Below are 20,967 nucleotides of genomic sequence, written 5' to 3'. Positions count from 1 at the left end.
TAGTATGAGTTTATCTTTAGGATTGTTTCTAGTTTTGGATTTAATTTTAGTTATTTTGTTTGAATTAAGTAATTGAATTTAGTTGCAATCATTTCCAATTAGGATTACCTCCTTAGAGCATCCACAATGGTCCGCACTAGTGGCTGGACTATAGTTCGCCACATCTGCATTTCTTAGTCCGGACTAGCCTCCTGTAGCGGACTAGTCCGCCCATTCATTTTTATATTTATTTTTAATATAGCAAAGTAAGAGAAAAGACATAATATAAAAAATAGTTTTCCCTATATTATTCTCTATTCTTACTTTACTTTCTCTACTTTAACTATATGAAATACTCCATTATATTCCAAAATGAATGCAAAAAAAGAAACGCCTCTACATCACATTTTTTTTATGAATTCATTAGTAACTTCAACTTGAGTTAGAATCTTGGCTTCCATTTGATACGACCCATGTTCCCTAAATTTATTAGGAGTAAGATACATAGTCTAAATTTTGCTCTGAAAATAACCACATACTTATGTTCCAAGTGAAAATATTCTCGTATACGGAAATAGAGATGATGCAAGTTGATGTCGAATATATTTTCCAGGCCAAGGTATTAAGGATCGAATTTGAAAGATTCTTGTACTACGAATTTTAGCCAAACAGTACAATTGAAGAAAGAAAAGAGTTGATGGCGTAGTAATAAGTGTTAGTGGGGTGAGAGAAGTGTCACTTTCCACATGCAATAGAAAAGGAGAGAAACAATGGAAGAATAAATCAGATTATGCTGGCCTGTTCATTCTATAAAGCTTATATGCATTTCTTTCGCCTTTTTTAAAAGATTTAGATGCTTCTAAATGTATTGATATACTACTAAAACTACTTACAATGGTAACCGAGTCCAGGCCTAGTATATACCAACCAAATTTGACATCGGATCAAACTCAAAACAAAAGAAAACAAGAGGACGAAACTCGCTCGGTGTTGAGAGGCGAGAGCTTAGCTTAGCAATGTATTGACTCAACTCAACTCGATCTGATATACATATATACAGAAGCAAATCCAACATTATATACGATGTTGAAAGTATTCTTCTCCGAGTCATGACACTTTTTATTTTATCGTGATCTACTTGTGAAACATTGGATTAACTTACACTTGTCTGCACAGGCAAGCTGCCCAGGAAAGGGTAAAATTCAGCAAGCACGCGCCTCAGTCAGCTGTCTCATTACAGGTCCATAGTTTCCCGAAACCCTCAGAGATGCGAAAAGGCATGACAACTTGGCCATCATTGGACTCGTGTTCGGCCTTCTACACACGACAGCAAGCTCCTTGCCAGAGTTGTCGTTGCAAGGACTGCTGTACCCTTCAAGATCAGCTTTTGTTATTAACACGGCATCCCCAGATGTGCAAACCGTTTTTGAAGCCATGCATTGCTGCTGATATTCTAGAACTGCCTGAGAAGAAATATAATGGCATTTTAGTTCAGAAATCATGAAAGCACCTGATCAAATAGACAAGATCATGGAAAAAAGGTAAGGGACCCAAAATGCAGTTGCATCTTTGGGTCAGGCATAGTAGTCTGCATACCTTCCATTGGATTGGAGCTAATAGCACCCTGGGTCTTCTAGAACGAACATATTCAAGTGCAGCAGTGGGTGTCATCTGCTTATATCGAACCTGAATACCATGGATACTGTCTTAGTCTCCAGATTAGCTTCTAGAAGTTTTTTTGTTTAAAAGAGAATAAAACTGAATGAACCAGATAACAGAGAACAATGGTTGTGCTCCTTCCTCGCCCAGCTTTGCAATGGACGTATGTTGTTTGACCACTCAAAGCATTTCCTGCAATTGGAGTTATTAAAAACTCATACAATCCAGATGCAACTGCTGAAAAACTTCACACTATCATGCACTTGACATATCATAGCATAGGAAAAAATCAAGGGAATTACGCACTGTGAATGAAATCCACTGCACGGTTAATATCCCCAACAGAAGGAGCAAAGAGATAATCCCTAGTAGGGATGACAAGATGATCTATCCCATTAGCCTGAAAAATGATAACACAACAGTGAAATAATTTAGATAAGTAGTGACAAGAAATTGAAGTTTTACCCATAAGCTCATTTACATTACCATTACGAAGGTGGTCATGCCTCAATTGTTAACATTGTCATAGAAGAACAATTTCTACATTTTTTCTTAAAAATCAAAAGTATCTAAAAGCCAAATAAACCGCAAGCAATGCATGATCTTCTGAACTTAATTGGGATTGATCATTGTCTTAGGGTGCAAGAGAAAATTTCATTTCTTATAAATACACTGTTTAAGAAAACGATTTATAAAGTCCATAGGCATTATATAACATGACATGCCAAGCCAAATCAAGGCCAACCAGATCAGACTAATCCAATTGCTAACAAATGATTTGAGTTCCATAACGAATCTAGATAATCTAGCCTTAACCGCCTCACTGCCCAACCATTTCTAAGAAAAACCTCATGCAAACTACATATGGTGCTTCTTACAATCAGAACCACGGAAGAATGAGCATACATAAGACATGGAATTGCAACCCCCAATTCATCAATCCCGGAAACTGGCAAACACAAACGGCATTCAGAAACCACTTACATAGTACAAAGATGTCGGGACCAGAGTCTCGTAGGGCTCATTCAGTGTAATTACACCGCCAACTCCGAGATGCTTCAGACGAGGGACATCCTTTGGAAATGGAACAGCACCCAGCAGTAGATACTAATTTTCAATACAAAAGCCAATACATAAGGTATATGTATCACATGAATCAAGTTGTATGGGAAAGTAGATGCAAAAACAATCACTAAGAAATGAATCAAGATCAGTTTAACAAGCATCGTCACAAAGAATTGATGAAATAGGTAAAAAAAACTCAATAATTTCACTAAAAATAGTTTTCTTTGGCTGATTATCATGCATTTTCATAAATAAATCCCAATCCATACGAATGCTAGGACTAGCGAGCAAGGCAATAAAGCTGAACTCAAAACGGGAAAAATAAAATTAAAAATGAAAAACTAAATTGAACGGAATAATTATCCACAACCATACAAGCAAATTAAAAGATATCATCGAGAAAATAAATAAATAGTATCATGAATTTGATCCAGGAAGCCACACCTGATCGATTTGATCCCACCATCGGAACTCGGCTTGAATTTTGTTGCGGAAAACGTTGTACAAAAGGGTCGGATAGAAGAGGATGCGAGCCCCAGCTCCGACTAAAGCCCTTTTCGCGTCAACCCTAACAGCGATCAGCCTGGTTTCGCTGTATCTGCTGTGCTTGCTCTCTATAATACTCTCCGCGCCATCATCGAGCTCCTCGATTTTCATCGAGATCAACAGAACCTAAAATTTCAGAGAATTGGGGAAACACGGGAGTAACAATTGGTAGAACCTACTAACTGTGGGCGTCAATCGGAGAAAGTTAAATCGATCGGAAGGATGAAATTGGTGAAGGAGTTCAGCTATAGCAAATTAGTGATAATTTGGAAAAAATGGGTGAAAATGACATGATCGAAGGCGAGAGTAGTGGGAATTTGGATGATCGGGTGAGGAGAGAAACGAAGATTGTGGAATCCAGTAGAACAAGTGGATAATGATAGAGAGAGAGGAATGAAAGTCAAATGAGGAATTTGGGGGAGATGAGATACTACGCTATTTTGTTGTTCATAAACAGATCCACTAAATCCCTTCAAAATTCATTAAATGTATATCACCAATTAATTAAAGTTATTAATGTACTACTATGAAAGTTCATAATAATAATAATAATAATAATAATAATAATAAATAGGAGTAGGGAAGATAAATAAGCAATGATAATATCACATATTTTTTGTCATATAATACTAAGATATGTTAAACAAGTGGATAGGATTATGCTCACCCAATCAGCCTTTAATATAAGAATTAATCTGGACCATTGATCATATCCATGTTATAAGTATTTTCGATATCAATTTTCACATTAAAGTATAATTGGAAGTCATCAAATATATATGTAGCAACTAATTAAAGATTTAAAGATAATTATTTTCTATCTTCGAAAAATAATTATTAACTCTTATTTATATAATTCTATCAATTAAAGTTTTTTATTCACAAAAATATACTACTACTATATTTATATTAAATTAAAGATAATTTTAAGAGAAATCTAACTATGGAGTAATTCTAATTCCATATATTCAAACTAATAAATTGACAATAATATATATCATGTTCATATATTTTTGAAAATAGATAAATGCATGTTATAGATAATTAATACTCACTTTGTCTCATTCTAACTGGATCATTTTTCCTTTTGCAATGCCTCACTCTAAATGACATTTTTAATAATAGAAACTTCACTCTCTCTCTACTATTTTCTTTTCCCTTGTTTTAATCAATCAATTTATCTCATAAAATAATACTACATAAAATCACGTGCTAAAAATGTATGATCCACTTAAAGTGGGACGGAGAAAATATGTTTTATGCTGGTATTTGATATATTCAATTACGTCGTTAATATAAAATATACCATTTACTACGCAATTAAATTATAGAATTAAAGCTAATTTAATGAGGAAGCTAATAATGTCCTAGTTGCATGTCTAAACATATAAGAGCATCTCCAATGGTACTTCGGCAAGAAATCGGCCAGAAATCGACCAGTAGTTTCTCCCCCTGCCACTTCAGCAGCACTAAAAATCTACCTACCACATCAGATTTAGGCCAGCCATAGGCCAGCCGCAATAAAAATAATTCAAAAAATACTACATTTACGGAATTAAAATTACGATTAAATTACGAAATAAAATTTACGAGACATATACGGGAAAATTCATTAATTGCATTTAAAAAAGGTACACTAGATAAAAAAAATTACATTTAAAAAGGTACATAATAAAGAAAAAAAACTATCGTCGTGCAATCCTCCGTGCCCACAACTCTTCAATTATATCCTTTTGGAGTTGAATATGAGCATCCACTTGGCGCATGTTGGCAAATTCCTTGAGGCGGCCGGCTTCATCGAGAGGTACCCCACATCATTGGCCCAACTAGTCAGTTGTACGCCTTTTTCGTCTTCGACGATCATGTTGTGCAGGATAATGCAGGCGTACATTATCTGGGAAACGCATCCGACATCCCACAAACGCGTTGGACCCTTAATTGCCGCCCATCGAGACTGGAGCACACCAAATGCGCGCTCCACGTCCTTGCGCGCCGACTCCTGTCGTTCCGCAAAGTAGGCCTTCCTTTCATCACTTGTTTGCCTGATCGTCTTCACAAAGACCGACCACCGAGGGTATATCCCATCCGCCAAGTAGTAGCCCATATCATGCCGGTTGCCGTTGGCCACAAATGAGACGGCTGGACCGACGCCCTGGCACTTCTCGTTGAAGAGGGGAGACGAGTTCAGGACGTTGAGGTCGTTGTTCGACCCGGCTACCCCAAAATACGCATGCCAGATCCACAGCCGGTAATCAGCTACGGCCTCGAGGATCAACATGGGATTCTTTGACTTGTAGCCGGTCGTGTAGGCCCCCTTCCAGGCAGTCGGACAGTTCTTCCACTCCCAATGCATACAATCTATGCTGCCTAACATCCCGGGGAACCCATGCTTCTCCCCGTGCATCTGCATCAAATTCTGACAATCTTCGGGAGTAGGGCTCGAAGGTATTGCTCACCGAAAACGTTTATCACGCCCCCACAGAAATCCTTCAGACATTCCAGGGCTGTCGACTCACCGATGTGGAGGTACTCATCCCACATGTCTGCCGCGCCTCCGTAGGGCCAACTGCCTGATTGCCGCCGTGCACTTTTGAATAGGGGTGTGGCCGGGTCTGCCAGCGCATCGTGCCTAAAGCGGAAACACAGATATCGACGCTTTAATGCGCCAACGATGCGCATAAACAACTCCCTGCGCATTCTAAAACGCCGCCGGAACATGTTGGCGGGAAACCGCGGGTTCTCTGAAAAGTAGTCGTCGTACAGCCGCTGATGTGCAGCGGCGTGATCCCGATCAATCACTGCTCGGCGGTGGATAACCCGTGGAGGGTGAGGTATCGCCTGCTGTTCCACCCTATGCATGTACCGCTCCATCCCGCGGTTCATGTAGGCATTCATAGCCTCGTTCATCCTCCGTTCGTACTCCTCAGCATCCCCACCACTACCACCACTACCACCACCGCTACCACCCGCGTTACTCATCGCTCGATGATGCTCTTGTACAGAAAGTTAGAGAGAGAGAAAACTCGTTAAAACAAGTGGTGCAAATGAAAATGAAACTAAAATCGCGTTTATATAGGTTTTTTTTTTTTTTTTTAAAAAGAATATTCGGCGCTGGCCGATCGGGCCGCCACAATGACGGCCAGCGCATCGGCTAGCGCATCGGCAAGCGCCCACCAATCGGCCAGCCCACGCCGATCGGCTCGCCGGTTAGCCGCTCGCCGCCTCCAATGGTTCGGCTAGCCGATCGGCCAGCGCGAAGAATCGGCTAGTCGGTCGCTAGCCGACCATTGGAGATGCTCTTGATAGAATTCTGTGTTATGTTCATTTATTTTTTTTAAATCAGTCACATTAATTGTTACATAGAATTGATATGTTTTGAGATGGAATTAATATATTTTGCATGTAAAGTGATATGCACAATTATGTCTTTGGTGAAAAATATACAGTTTTCAATGAATTTTTATTATCAAATTAAAAGTAGTTTTGCGAGAAATCTAATTGATATATTTTTTATTTAAACATATGCACTTAGGATCTTAATTGTTAGATTATTTATACAGTAGGAGTAGTATTTAATTCGATATATTTTTTATAGAAAAATAGTTCCAATCTTATGTGAAATGTGAAGTTCAGAAATTATATACTACTACTCCTACAAGACAATTCCGATTAAACCCATTTATTCTAAAATAGAAATTAAAAAAAAATGAAATTGATAATTGATCAGTGTAGAACCATGAAAAGGATTTTGACATGGATATCGACGGCGATAGCAAAGGTTAGTGATTGGTCACGAATCGACTAAAATTTGTGATTTTGTTTAGATGTTTCTAGTTTTTCTATTTATTCTAAAATAGCAATTTGAAGATAAATGAAAAAGGATTAATGTAAAGCTATAAAAAGAACTGTGACAGAGATATTGATTGAGATAGGAAAGTTTAGTGATGGTTACGAATCGATTAAATTGTGATATTTTGTTACGCGAAAGTACACATTAATGCATATATTTTCATATTTAATGAAAATTTGTATTATAAGAAAATTGTTAAAAAAAATAATCACATCTTATATTAAAACTAAGACCAAATTATAATTATTACATTATTATGATAAGTTGCATAAAGGTAGTATTAACTCATCATCTACTTTTTCTCTTCCAAAATATTTACAATTCCCTGAATAAATATATAAAGTGAGTATTCAACTTTCCAAAATGAAAGTATAAATTTCATACAAATCCATGTTGAATTGAACATTAGAAATAAAATATTCAGTATGAAATTTAAAATGAAAAATAAAAATGACTACTATATAAACGAAGATTTCTTTCTATCTATTTTTTCATGATTATCACTCTATCGTATGTACGTTGTATACACAAGGAGGAAACTCCAAAATCAAAAGAAATTTATACATGTATAATAAAAAAGAATTTTAAAATAATAATAAGAATAACATATTAATAAATGAGTAAGTGAAAATGTAAATTTATTTTTATCTATCTACTACCTACAATATTGCATTGCGTTATACATTTAAGAAAACAAATGCAAATATATATTTTTTTGAGTTGAATCCTTTTGTGTGAGCTCAATTTTATTTGGTAGGAGTATTTGACAATTGTTAAGTACATTTGTGTGGACCACTTTGGAATAGCTAATAGGTAATGCATGTGTCTTATACAGTGCAACACTCAAATACCATGAGTCATTTCATAATATTGAACCAAATTAAAAAAGATCTATTATGTCCAAAGCTGAATAAGTAATTAAAGTACATCAAGTTTTACTATATTGCAACATATACCAATACACAGAACTACAAAAGTACAGTGACGTATAATCTTAATTGTTCAGATTAAACTCAAAAAGAAAAGGTGATAAAGAACACAATAATGCAATCAATTAATTCCACAAAATTTGAAGAAAAGAAAGCCAATCAGATCAAAAACAAAAACAAGAGGGAGATGAAAACCAAACAAAGAAGATCAGCATTTAGGAAGATCCGAGGGTGGAGGAAGGAGCTTTTGATTTGGAAGCCTCCCATCCAAAACAAGCCATGCCATCTTCAAACCCCAACTCGTGTGAACCTCAAGATGACAATGCATGAACCACACGCCTGAATCAACAATGCACCCATTCATTATCATTCTTTTTCATCAACCAAGTTAATTAATTTTATATATCAAATTACTCCCTCCTGTTCCATTAAATATCAGTATATATATCATATTCCACAAATTCACTGTCACTCAAATTTTATTACTCCCTCCGTCTCCCATAATTTGTCACTATTTGACCCGCCACGAATTTTAAGAAATGTAATAGAAAGTGGGTTAAAAAAGTTGGTGGCATGTGAGTCCTACTTTTATATATTAGTTTTATAATAAAATGTGAGTGGGAATGAGTTAGTAGAATATGGGGTCGCTACTAAAAATGGTAAAAGTGAAAGGTGACAAATTTTTAGGGACGAACGAAAAAGGAAATAGGTGACGGAGAAAGTATAAAACTAATATACTCCCTCCGTCCCCGATTAAGAGTCACACTTTTCCATTTCGGTCCGTCCCCAATTAAGAGTCACACTTCATTTTTACCATAAATAGTAAGTAGATCTCACATTCCACTAACTCAATTCACTCACATTTTATTATAAAACCAATATAAAAAAATGAGTCTCACATTCTACTAATTTTTTCAACCAACTTTTCTTTACATTTGTTAAAATCTGTGTCTGGTCAAAGGGTGACTCCTAATCGGGGACGGAGGGAGTATATAAAAGTACAACTCACATTCCACTAAAACTAGCAACTGGCAAATACTCCCTCCGTCCCAGATAATTCGTCCCAGTTTTCCATTTCGGTCGGTCCCACATAATTTGTCCCACTTCATTTTTACCATTTTTGGTAGTGAACTCCATATTCCACTAACTCATTACTACTCACATTTTTTTATAAAACTAATATATAAAGGTAGGACCCACATCCCACTAACTTTTTCAAGCCACTTTTCATTACAATTCTTAAAACCCGTGCCCGGTCAAAGTGACCCGAATTATCCGGGACGGAGGGAGTGAGATATTTAATGGGAACAGGAGGAGGGAGTAGCAAGATTTACCAACCTGGATTATCAGCCAAAAACCTAATGGCAACCCATCCACCCGCGGGCACACCAACCGTATTCCTCTCAACCGGGTCGACCAGATTGAATCTATTCGGATCAACTGTTCGGGTCATAGTTCCCGAAACCCTGTCCCACCACATAAAAATTGAATCCATGGAGATGGAGAGGATGTCTCTCAGCTCCAAGAATGCTCGTATCCTGCAACACCACCTCCACGCTCGTGTTGAACGCCAAAACCACCAGCTTCGTGCCATTCCCGACCGCCGTGTTGTTCGGCGGGCTCCCCGTGTAGTTGAACCAACGGAGCGGGCTAACCGGGAATCCGGGCTGTACACCCCGCTCGACTGCCCCGCGAAGTGGGCCCCCAGGAGAGCCTTCGAGGGCAGCACGAAGCTCACGTTGTTAACCGACGCCGCGAATTTGGTCCCGTTCGGCCCCTGACACGTGGCGTTCTTCTGGTCGCACGGGCTGGTCCCTAATCCCACTGTGAAGAAGAACCGCCTCTCCACCTCCTGCGGCACCTTCGCGCTGGCTAGGCTGCGGAGCCTCCCCGCGAAGGTGGTGACGAAGGAGGTGTCGTTGAGAGACGGGAGCTGGGGTTTGTTGAGAGGGAGGTTTTTTAGGTGGAGGGATGGGGTTTCGTATTCTAAGATTCCGGCGACGGTGGAGTTGTCGAAGGTGCCGGGGCCGGTGACGTAGGGGCGGGCGGCCATGAGGAAAGTGGCGCCGGGGAAGTGTGGTTTGGTGTTGAGAAGGACGTTGGTGGTCTGGCCGGGTGTGATGAGGATGGTGGTGGTTTGGAAGGGCTTGACGTAGACTGCGTCGGCGTCGACCACGGTGAGGGTGTGGTTGGCGATGCTGAAGAAGAGCTCGTCGTTGAGTGCAGCGTTGATTATGCGGAGGAGGTAGGTCTTGCCTGCCTTCACCCTCAATTTGAATGTATCTGTTTATTTCTTTAAGTAATTAGTTACTTAGAAAATATTTTCTTTGTTATTTTCCAGCTTGTTAGTGTTGTACCTTTGGCGGAGCAGTTGTAGAGTGGCCCGGGGAGGCCGTTGATGGTGTAGGCGTCGGAGACGTTGGGGCCGCCGCCGGTGGCTAGAGCTTGCTTTATTATGGCTTCAGGGTCAGCATTGAACCATTCTCCTGTATATGATCATTTCTGTTGTTAATATGCATCCAGGTAGTTTAAATCAAAAGTAAGAATTTGTTATGATAAAAATGAAATTTTACCAAATATGATGGGGACTTCCTTGTAAGGTTTTTGGAATGGATAGTTGGCATTTTTCTTTGGGAGGATGATGATAGGGCCATAAAGAGTAGATCTAAGCCAAGAAATATGTGCATGCCAGAAAAGGGTTCCTCTTTGCCCAACTATGGTGAAATTGTAGACATAGCTTTGTCCAGTTTGTATGGGGCATTGTGTGATATATGCCGGCCCATCTGCCCATCCACTGCAGAGTTGCCTGATTCCGTGCCTGTCACAGGTAGATAAGAGAAAACATGAAGTTATCTACCCAGCATACGAAAATCTAGATTTAGTTATATGGGTATACCAGTGGATGGTGATATTGTTTGGGACGTGATTGGTGACTTTTATGAGTAGGCGATCGCCTTCCCTTGCTACTATAGGAGGCCCTGGGAATTTCCCGTTCACGGTCACAATGCTCTTCGTGTGGCACAATCGGGTCACGTTTTGCATCTTGATCTAAAGAGTTAAAAGATATCAACCACTAATTGAAACAAGACATGCTAAAAAAACAATTACTACATCTTGGTATAAGGGTACTAACATTGAAGTCGTAGCGCCTAGCCATGGCTTGTGCATAGTGAGGAAGAAGGCATAATGCCATGAATGCAGAAAACAATGCAAGTAATTGAGAGACACCCATTTTTCCTTTTTTTTGAAAAGTTGAGTGTGGAGGATGAATGTTTGTTTCTGCCTACTGTTAGAAAAATGCCATTGAGGTTTTATAGGGTGAAATTAGGCTGATTAGGTGATGAAGAATTCAATATTTTTAAACAAAAAAGAATAGATATATATCTTCACTAAAAAGGGATAAAAAATGTAAATACTTTGGAGGCCCATGTGTTGTTAGAACACAACATCAAAGTGGTGTTGAAGACAATAGTTCATAGTCTTGTCAAATCTATCCTTATTCGTGTTGCTCTTAGAATATTGAGTTATGTTCTATATCTAAAATAAGTAACTCTTAAAATATTGAGTAATGTTCTATACTTAATTTTATTTTTTCATGCATAAAAAATGGAAATGATGTTAAAGATTTTAGTTAACAATCAACCAGGTTACCTAATTGAGTAAACTTTCACATGACTGCAATCTATTTTCAATAGATTTATGGATGAATTGTTAAAGCTTCTGATAAACAAGAAACATGTACTTGGTATTCAAGCATATAATAGAAGTATGTGTGAAGAGAAATTTGTTGGGGAGTCGTACAATAAGTATTAGATATGGACAATGATAGTCCTTATTCATTAAATTTTAAAATGTTAGATTTTGTATAAACATTTTTATAGTAGTGGACTGTTAAATTTATAATGCTTTGTCATCTTAGTTTTAGTCCACTAGGCGAGCTCACCATGAGGCCATATATTAAAAAAGAAACACCAAAACCCAACTCAATTTAGCCCACTCTATATCCGGCCCAATTCAGAACTAAATTTTATCCCAAGCTCGACTAGAATGAACTGTTTACAAGCATCAAGTACTATTTTTTTTGTATTTAATTTAAAATAAGGAGTATTAAATTTGTATTTTGTATCATCAAGGTTTATATTTTTTTGGCATTTTATCCGGCCATATGATAACCGATATCTCATAAACTTCAATTTGAATGTATAGCTCTATAAATCTATCGTATTTTTATATAACAAGATTTCGAAGTATTAGTTTCAACTTTCAAGCAAACAGCATTTTACCGTGGAAATATTTGAACGAAATATCGATAATTTTTTCAGATTTATAAGGTTAGAAATTGAGGAGGAGGAGGAGGAGAGCTTCTCTACTCTTATTGCTTAGGAAAAAGTAGCTAATAATTATAAAGAAATGAATATACTCACCCGTGACAAAATATCTCACGTTTCATTTTAGGCATTTAATTTTTATTTTGCATTCCTTACGCAGGGCATGCGTGATCGCGAATGCTGAATAGTCAATCTCAACTTCAAACTTTTTTAGTAAGTACCTGTGCTTTAATATCTGGCTATAATATGATAGATGTCCAATGTGTGATTTATATTGGCTAATTGACCTGTGATTTATATCTATGCTACATTTTGTTTGTGATGAAAACCGCCAATTTTCCTACTCGGATTACACATGCCTTCAATAACGGCTCAAGCCCCTACTAAGTCAGATTTTTTTTTTATTTATGTAATATCATTGTAAATTTGGTATTCTATGTGAAAAGTACTCATAAACAAGAAGTATACGACTTATCCAAAATTTCAAGCACAAATTTATAAATAAAAATAAAAAAAAGCCTTTACCAAAATAAATTTTGTGTCCGAGTCCGACAGCTCCTTAGATAACATTTATACATGGCCAGCTAACATGTTTACAAGATGGATAGACTTAATAGAATTTTGGTCCAGCAGCCATTAAAGGTAAAATTAAAGAATTTAAAAATCGAATCCACATTAATTTACTTTGTAATAACTCAACTTCCTTTCGATAACACAATAAATTTCTCAACTTCCATTTGAATGTGAAGAATAGTAAGATAGGAGTACATTATTATAAGTTACTATTCATTTTCTGATAGTATTATATTCCTTGTTTGTATGATCACCTAGCTAAATGTTGATGAACTAGGGTTACACTTGACGCCTTTGAAATTTGTTATTAGTAAGATTCATTATTTGCTTTGAAAAACAATGACAGGGAACTAATTCATTTTACATTTATGACGCTTTATAAAAAGTGGCGATATACTTATAAAATACTACATCCGTCCATAGTCTCATTTCTTTCTTACATGTATTTTAAAAAATGTTAAGAAAAATAAATAGAAAAAAAGTTGTGAAACTATGAGTTTTACTCGTATATATTAATTTTAAATGAAATGTGTGTGAAATGGGTTAGTAAAACATGAGACACATTACCATTTATAGTAAAAATGAGACGAACAATATTGTTATATGTAATTGAAAATCAGTTTACACAATAAAAGGTTAGATAGACCATTTTTGAAAATCCAAGCTGAGCCACACCTCTGTATTAGTATTATTAATATTTGATAATAGTAATTAATTGGTACATGTGAGCATGTGAATAGATTTTGAGCTGAAATAGTGACATTTTAGTGAGGCAGCTTGAAAGCAACAAATGTAAGTATCCATATCCATAAATATTATAGTATGGTGTAATTTGTATGAAGACAATTAATCCCCTCAAATTCAAATGAAATAACATGAATGAAGCAACCAAGTTTCCACAAACATCCAACAAATCTCCCACTAAATTCATCAACACATGAAGAATAGCACTAGCTGCCTCCTCGCACTCCTCCTCCCTATCTCTATCATCGTCGCTAGAGCTGCAGTCATCGTCGGAGTAGGCATTAGCGTCTCCGGCGTCTGGATTGGCGGCGGAGTCAACCCTCCTACCTCCGCCGCCTACACAGCCCTCCAGGCCTGGAAAGCCGCCATCACAGACGATCCTCTCAACATCACTGCCTCCTGGAGCGGCCCCAATGTCTGCTCCTACAAAGGCGTCTTCTGCTCCGACTCCCTCGATTTCATGGGAAATCCCGCCGGCAAAGTCGTCGCCGCCATCGATCTCAACCACGCCAATCTGCAGGGCACTCTCGTCAAAGACCTCGCTCTCCTCGCCGATCTCTCCCTCCTCCACCTCAACACCAACCGCTTCAGCGGCGGCGTGCCGCCGTCGTTCAGATCCCTCGCCTCGCTCACCGAATTAGACCTCAGCAACAACCGCCTCTCCGGCGGATTCCCCGCCGCGGTCCTTGAAATTCCAGATCTCGTCTATTTAGATCTGCGATTCAACAGCTTCTCCGGTCCGATTCCGGAAGACCTATTCGATAAGAAACTCGACGCTATTTTCCTCAACAATAACCTCTTCTCCGGCGAGCTGCCGCAGAATCTAGGAAATTCTCCGGCGTCAGTGATAAACCTGGCCTACAACAAGCTGAGCGGAGCGATACCGTTCAGCTTGGGGTATATGGGGATCAAGGAGATCCTGTTCCTCAACAACCGCCTGAGCGGCTGCATTCCGGAAGGCGTGGGGATGTGGTCGGATCTGCAGGTTTTGGATGTGAGTTCCAATTCACTGATGGGGCATTTGCCGGATTCTCTGTCCTGCCTCGGTAACATCGAGGTTCTGAATCTAGCGCGCAACCAATTCTCCGGTGAGCTGCCGGATTTGCTCTGCTCGATGCGGAGTTTGATTAATTTGACGGTATCGGCGAATTTTTTCTCCGGATTTAGCCAAGTTTGTGACAAAAACAGCGGGTTCGGGTTTGATTTCTCGTTTAACTGCATTCCGGGGAGGGAGTTGCAGCGGCCGCAGCCGGATTGCGCGGCGGTTCCCGGCGGAGGGCTGAGCTGTCTTAGAATACCAGCGGCGAGGCCTCTTGTTTGTGGGGCCTTGCTGGGGGCGGAGTTCACCCACCCATAAACATGATTTTCGATCTGTTTTTCATTAACTCATTTTGTGCTTTTTTCTATTTAATTTTATTTATTTTCCCACAATATTAATTATCTAAATGGACAGAGTTTTTTTTATTTGTTTGCCTAGTGAAGACATTCTCATATATGCATGTGTAGTTAAATTGTGTGGACTTGACAGTTGACAGGTAATGTTGGTCGTTAGTAATTTAATTAAGAATCGTAATCTGATTTATGTTGTTGATAATTGATTACGCAAGTAGTGGAGTGATGGATGAGTGTGGTGGTTACACGTGATTGCAGCAGAATAGTTTAGTTGTGTAAATTAGTTAAAGATTTTCCACGTGATTAGCGGCAATGCCTAAATTAGGGCTATTAGGCTGTGTTCGGTTGCCAAGATTAAATCTCATGATTAAATATGTATCATGTTTGATTCATAAGATTGAATCCTACAACTTAATTCTAGATCGATAGTCTCATGATAATTAGTCATAGTCTTCCTCTCCAACTAAAATAATCCCACAACTTAATCCTAGATGGATAGTCTCATAATTATTAGTCATGGCAACCGAACGCCACCTTAGAGGGTATTCGGTTGCCAAGATTAAATCTCATGATTAAAGATGTATCATGTTTGGTTAATAAGATTAAACCCTACAACTTAATCCTAGATAGATAGTCTCATGATAATTAGTCATAGTCTCCCCCTCCAACTAAAATAATCCCACAACTTGATCCTAGATGGATAGTCTCATGATACTTAGTCATGGCAACCGAACGCCACCTTATTTCTTATCTCCATGATTGCTATTTATAGATTTAAGAAAAATGTTTAAATTTGTTGACTTCCAAAATTTGAGATTTAATTAATTGATATTTTACAAATAGAGTAAATGTCAAATGTGGTCCCTAACATATGACCGTTTTATCAATTTGGTCCTTAACATTATCATTTTGATTATTTGGTCCCTCACAAATAAACTCGGACCCGAATCGGTCCTCACTTAACAGAACCGTAAAAAAATAGACGGTAATTGCAATTTGACTATATTAAATTACTAATGATAATTAATTATACCTAATTATAATTCTTAATTTCTATTAAATTACAAATTATTCATTTCATTTTGCAACTGATACTATCTTTTTTTCAATTTTGCTAATAGGAAAAGAATTATAATTAGGTATAATTAATTACCATTAGTAATTTAATATAGTCAAATTGCGGTCATCGTCTATTTTTTGACGGTTCTGTTAAGTGAGGACTGATTCGGGTCCGAATTTATTTGTGAGGGACCAAATAATCAAAAAGATAATGTTAAGAATCAAATTGATAAAACGGTCATATGTTAGGGACCATATTCGACCTTTACTCTTACAAATATGAGATCGAGACATGCGAATTTTTCAGAATATATATTCATTTTTTCTTAGCGATGCTTATAAATAACCAAATTGTCCATATAATTAGAATGGTGATTTTGATATACTCCTACTAAATAAGGAATATGAAATTATAATTTAATGTCAATCAATTAATTTTATCTAGCAAAGAACTTATAATTGAATTATTAATTTTATGCTATCAAACGAATTTGGTTTGATTTGGAACACGCTATTAACCTATCACAGATCTAAGCCGTCCTGAATTATTGCCTAATGAATAATGCGATGAATAATTCAGCATGAGAAATAATTCATTACAATAATGGTGATTAATGAACAGGTATCGTTTCCATGTATGCGTGATTTTTCATAATTTCTTGTAATGTATATGTGTGTCATAATTTTATTTTATTTTTCTAGTAACAGGATATACAATTTTTTAATCTAAGCAGGAAAATTAGATTAACAGGGAGTACTTTGTATTAGCTAGGTTATTAAACATTAACTAAACATGTTGAGTAAAATGTAAATATAAAAAATATTCGGTGAATTTAAAATTTAATGCTATTTTGATTGCATTAATTTTTTTTTTTGTTTGATCACAGGTGTACCGAACCCACCTTTCGGTAAATCCGACTAATCCTATTCCACCGAGTTTGCGGATTAAGGCTAAAAGTCTCCTAGCGGGTGGCGGAGTTTGAACCCATGACCTCAAGGTCACCACAACTCCGCACTGTCAACTGTAACGACCCTTTGTTATTGCATTACTTTATTGAATGCTAATATATATTCCGACATTATTCAAATATTTTACGCGAGTTAACAGTTTAATGGTTTTCTCTTATTTTTATTATTCGAGCCATTTATGATTTACAACCACATGATTAAAAATTACTCATATATTAAAAAGAATGTACTAATATACAAGTTTGATTAAAAATTATATATATACTCCATCCGTCCTACAAGAATATGCACTTTGGGGTGTTAGGTTGAAGATGTATACCAGATTTGTGCTGCCGGTTCCCAACCTTGTGTTTTTGGTTTATGTTCGTGTTTTGTTGCTGCACGTGTTTCTTAGGCTTTGTTGTTGGTTGATGTTGATTCTTCTTTATCTTTTGTTTAGTTGGGATGGTGTTAGGTTGCTATTTTTCTATTCTAGTTCTTTAAGGTTTAGTTTTTGACCGCTTGTCTAGAACCTTTGCTCACTTCTTACTGGCTCGAGCCTTTTTGTTTAATCAAAAAAAAAAAAAAATACTCCACTTGGGTACGAGTTTTAATGCACAATTGATAAAATTAGAGAGAAGTCAAAAGAAAAAGTATTTAAAGGTTTGTTAATGGAGACTAGGTTCCACCTCATTAGAGAAAAAAGATGCATATTCTTATGAAAATTACTAAAAAGAAAAGAATGCATATTTTTGTGAGACAAACAAAGTATTAAAAGGAATATACTACTAATATACAAGTTTGATACTATATTCGAAAATGTGTAATGTTGCGGGACGAGGGAGTATAAATTATGTTCTTTTGATACTATATCCAAAATGTGTTATATGGCGGGACGAGGGAGTATAAATTAAGTTCTTTGAAATAATTAATCGCATTTAATCGAGAATTAAATAGGAGTGCATGTGGTACCCGCTTTATTTAACAAAGTCAACTTAGATTTGATTGTTAAATGTGGAATTCGTTACACTTCAATCACGAATTAACCAGTAGTATGCAATAATACTTAGATAACTTAGTGCACTTCAATACTTCATCGCATTAGCATATTCCGTCATATACTAGTACTACATATTAGCAATATGATATGTATTAATATTCAGCACCATCAAATATGAATTATTTAGACATTAAATAAAAAATAGATTGAAATTCTTAAGACTAATACGTTATTTGACGTATATTATGAGTTAAAAATCACCAAATCTTCGTAACGATTAAGCCAAGGGCGGACGCAGAAAAATAGATTGGTAGGTGCTATGTCTACTAAAATTTATTCGAAAATATATTTTTAGAGGATACATATTATTGGTAGGGCTTTTACCTTACAATTTATATAAAATTTGTACAAATCAAACTACTCTATAAGAAAGAAAAATGATAAATATTGGTTAATTAGAGGCTTAAGCCCCTAGATTGATACATGTGTGTCCGCCAATGCATTAAGCCAAATAATACAGATATTTAAGGCCATTATTCCAAGTTTAACGTGTGAGTACTTGCAGCTCACATAACCGTCAGATACAAATCAAGGAAGCAGTGGATTTGATTTACACTATAATTGATTTCAGACATAATGGCTAAATGAAGAAAAAGTTTATTACGGTTTTCTTTTGAGAAAGTCATTTATTGTTGTAAGACAAAGTCGGTTGGTATTAATGATGCAGTTTCAACATTGGTAGTTAAATCTTGGGCACTTGTTACACTAAGTAGTTGTCTTCATTCTGTTTCTGCAAATTTGGGGTGTTAGGTAATCGGTGGTTGAGGTTATCATTTATTTGAGGCCATTCTTTCTGACAATTTGAGCACCATTTTCAATTTCGGCACACTTCTAACTTGTTTCCAACCAGTTGAATCAGGAACCGCTAGCTTTGCTTGTTCGCTCACCGGTCCGGTTTTATAATGTTGCCTATGACTATGTGGATATGAAATTTGGGAGACAAAATTGAGCCAACTACGTAATAAAGACGCATACAATGATGCTAACCGAGACTACTGGAATTCAAATACAGATACAAATCTTCAAATATAGATCATGCTCAAGTACACACCAAATGTCGAAATAGATCAGAGCCGGTTACTCGAATAGTCGTCAGCTACGAGAATCTAGTGCACACTTCTTGGCGAGTATGGAAAAGGCGTAATAAAGATGATGATTTATTTATTGCCTTAGAGCATCCTCATCCGTGCTCTAAGCTAAGAGCACAGAGGTGGGCCCGGACCCACTTTTACTCCTTGTCCTTAGCTAAAGCACAACACCCACATCCGTGCTCTTAGCTAAGGACAAGCTCAAAGGTCCCACCATTCTATTATTCAATTTAAATACTTCAATTATTAAAAACATTTCTACATTATAAAAATACATTAAAAAATAAAAATTACATAATTAAAATCCTAAAAAATAAAAATTACATAATTAAAATACTAAAAAATAAAAAAACATAATTAAAATCCTAGAAAATAAAAAAATACATAATTAAAATCCTACAAAGTAAAAGTTACACACGTGGAAGACTACTCCTCTAACCCCAATTGCATTTTGAGACCCCAGATCATTTGTTCATGTGTTGCAAGTTGATCCGGAGTCATCTGAGACGTATCGTTCATATAGAGTTGACTCAAGATGGCCCACAACGTGTTGTTCGCGGGTGGAGAGGCACAAAGGGAGCGGGGGCGGGGGCGGATGGAGTCGAGGCGCGACGGTGGGGGCGGTTGGCCGCCGCCTTCTTCCTTCCTTGCGGACGGGAACTGCTCGGGCCAGCGTCGGGGCTACCCAAGTTAGCTCCGGCAAGCTGGGTAGCCACATCATCGGAGGCGCCGTCGGATAGGGCTACCGACCTGGACCGTTTGCTGGAGGAGCTGGAGGAGGATGCTACTATGCCGCCCCTATACTTCGGATGTAGGCGCCCCTCCTGCCAACAATCGAGGTACTTGAACGGTTTGAACTCCTCCAGTTGGTATGCCGCCAAGGCGGCAGTGATGATGTCGAGCTCGTTTGTGCCGTTCCCCGCCGACCGCTCTTCCTGGAGGTAAATCCCCTGGAACTTCCCGATTGCCTCGTTGCATCTGTAGACGCAATTGCGAACCATACTATCATTGCGATAGATGGTTCCCGCCGGCCGGGTTTCATTGTAGAGGCGAGTGATGCGCCACCAATAAGTTTCCCCGATTTGGTTCGTGCCCACGTCCGGATCTTCAGAGACTGCCAAGTAGGCTTTGAACATCGCCATCATCTCACCCGGAGCGTACGGGGTGCGGGTGCCACGAACAGGAGGAGTAGGAACAAAAGTAGGAGTAGGAGTAGAGCTGCTGCTCCCTCCCGATCCGGGTTCGGGTGCCCACCCGAACCCGGGGGCGTTTAGGTCGTGCACCGGGTAAGGACGGTAGCCACCCGGAGCTTGCGAACCTTGGGTTTGAGGAGGGGCCGTAAATTGGGTTTCCGGACTATATCCGGCCTCGTAGTCGAACCAATCGTGGTTCCAACCGCGATTGCCGGGGTGATCGCCGGAGCCGGACATTGTGTAGTGTGGTGGGAATTTAGATGTGAGAGTATGAGGAAAAAAGATGAGAGAATGTAGATGAATGATGATAGAATATATGAGAATGTGATTTTTTTTTGTGTGTTGAAGTGGGGGTATTTATAGATGAAAATGTGAATTTTGGGGAAAAAAATTGAAAAATAAATTAAAAATGGGTAGAAAACGGATATAATTTTTCGGGAAGTGGGAAAATATTTTTTTTATTTAAAAACATTTTTTTAAATAAATAAACGACTTTGGCCGTTGGCCAATCAGAGCGTGCCATGTAGGGCTGCTCAGCGGCACAGACGTGCTCT

The 20,967-nt window shown here is 37.9% G+C and overlaps 2 protein-coding genes and 1 pseudogene across 3 annotated transcripts; 1 reads left to right on the top strand and 2 right to left on the bottom strand.

The window, feature by feature from the left end:
* Positions 1–969: 969 nt before the first annotated feature.
* Positions 970–3,682, bottom strand: LOC125190493 (phosphatidylglycerophosphate phosphatase PTPMT2-like). Its single transcript, XM_048087817.2, has 6 exons — positions 3,148–3,682; positions 2,623–2,745; positions 1,945–2,038; positions 1,748–1,830; positions 1,576–1,665; positions 970–1,442 (listed from the first exon to the last, which is right to left on the bottom strand). The coding sequence occupies exons 1-6, from the start codon at positions 3,358–3,360 to the stop codon at positions 1,182–1,184; spliced, it is 864 nt and encodes a 287-aa protein (XP_047943774.2). The 5' UTR covers positions 3,361–3,682; the 3' UTR covers positions 970–1,181.
* A 4,341-nt stretch (positions 3,683–8,023) lies between these two features.
* Positions 8,024–11,314, bottom strand: LOC125190567 (laccase-17-like; annotated as a pseudogene). The gene is made up of 6 exons (XR_016130249.1): positions 11,162–11,314; positions 10,925–11,076; positions 10,602–10,846; positions 10,386–10,514; positions 9,367–10,311; positions 8,024–8,367 (listed from the first exon to the last, which is right to left on the bottom strand). The product of XR_016130249.1 is annotated as a laccase-17-like (transcript).
* Positions 11,315–13,752: 2,438 nt separating this feature from the next.
* On the top strand, positions 13,753–15,137 carry LOC125190566 (uncharacterized). Its single transcript, XM_048087896.2, has one exon. The coding sequence runs from the start codon at positions 13,867–13,869 to the stop codon at positions 15,028–15,030; it is 1,164 nt and encodes a 387-aa protein (XP_047943853.1). The 5' UTR covers positions 13,753–13,866; the 3' UTR covers positions 15,031–15,137.
* The last annotated feature ends 5,830 nt before the right edge of the window (positions 15,138–20,967 follow it).

This window comes from Salvia hispanica, chromosome 5 (genome assembly GCF_029641045.1).
Source record: "Salvia hispanica isolate PSC_SH4W2 chromosome 5, Shi_PSC_v1, whole genome shotgun sequence".
Taxonomy (NCBI): Eukaryota; Viridiplantae; Streptophyta; class Magnoliopsida; order Lamiales; family Lamiaceae; genus Salvia; species Salvia hispanica.
This window is presented reverse-complemented; position numbering and strand designations above follow the sequence as displayed.

What these genes read in the sequence shown, in the direction of transcription:
- LOC125190493 (XM_048087817.2), bottom strand. Translation starts at nt 3,360, where the DNA reads ATGAAAATCGAGGAGCTCGATGATGGCGCGGAGAGTATTATAGAGAGC. An exon ending in TGCAGTGGATTTCATTCACA is followed by an intron (nt 1,831 to 1,944) that starts GTGCGTAATTCC and finishes CTCCAATTGCAG; the next exon opens with GAAATGCTTTGAGTGGTCAA. An exon ending in CCATTGTTCTCTGTTATCTG is followed by an intron (nt 1,666 to 1,747) that starts GTTCATTCAGTT and finishes CATGGTATTCAG; the next exon opens with GTTCGATATAAGCAGATGAC.
- LOC125190566 (XM_048087896.2), top strand. Translation starts at nt 13,867, where the DNA reads ATGAAGAATAGCACTAGCTGCCTCCTCGCACTCCTCCTCCCTATCTCT.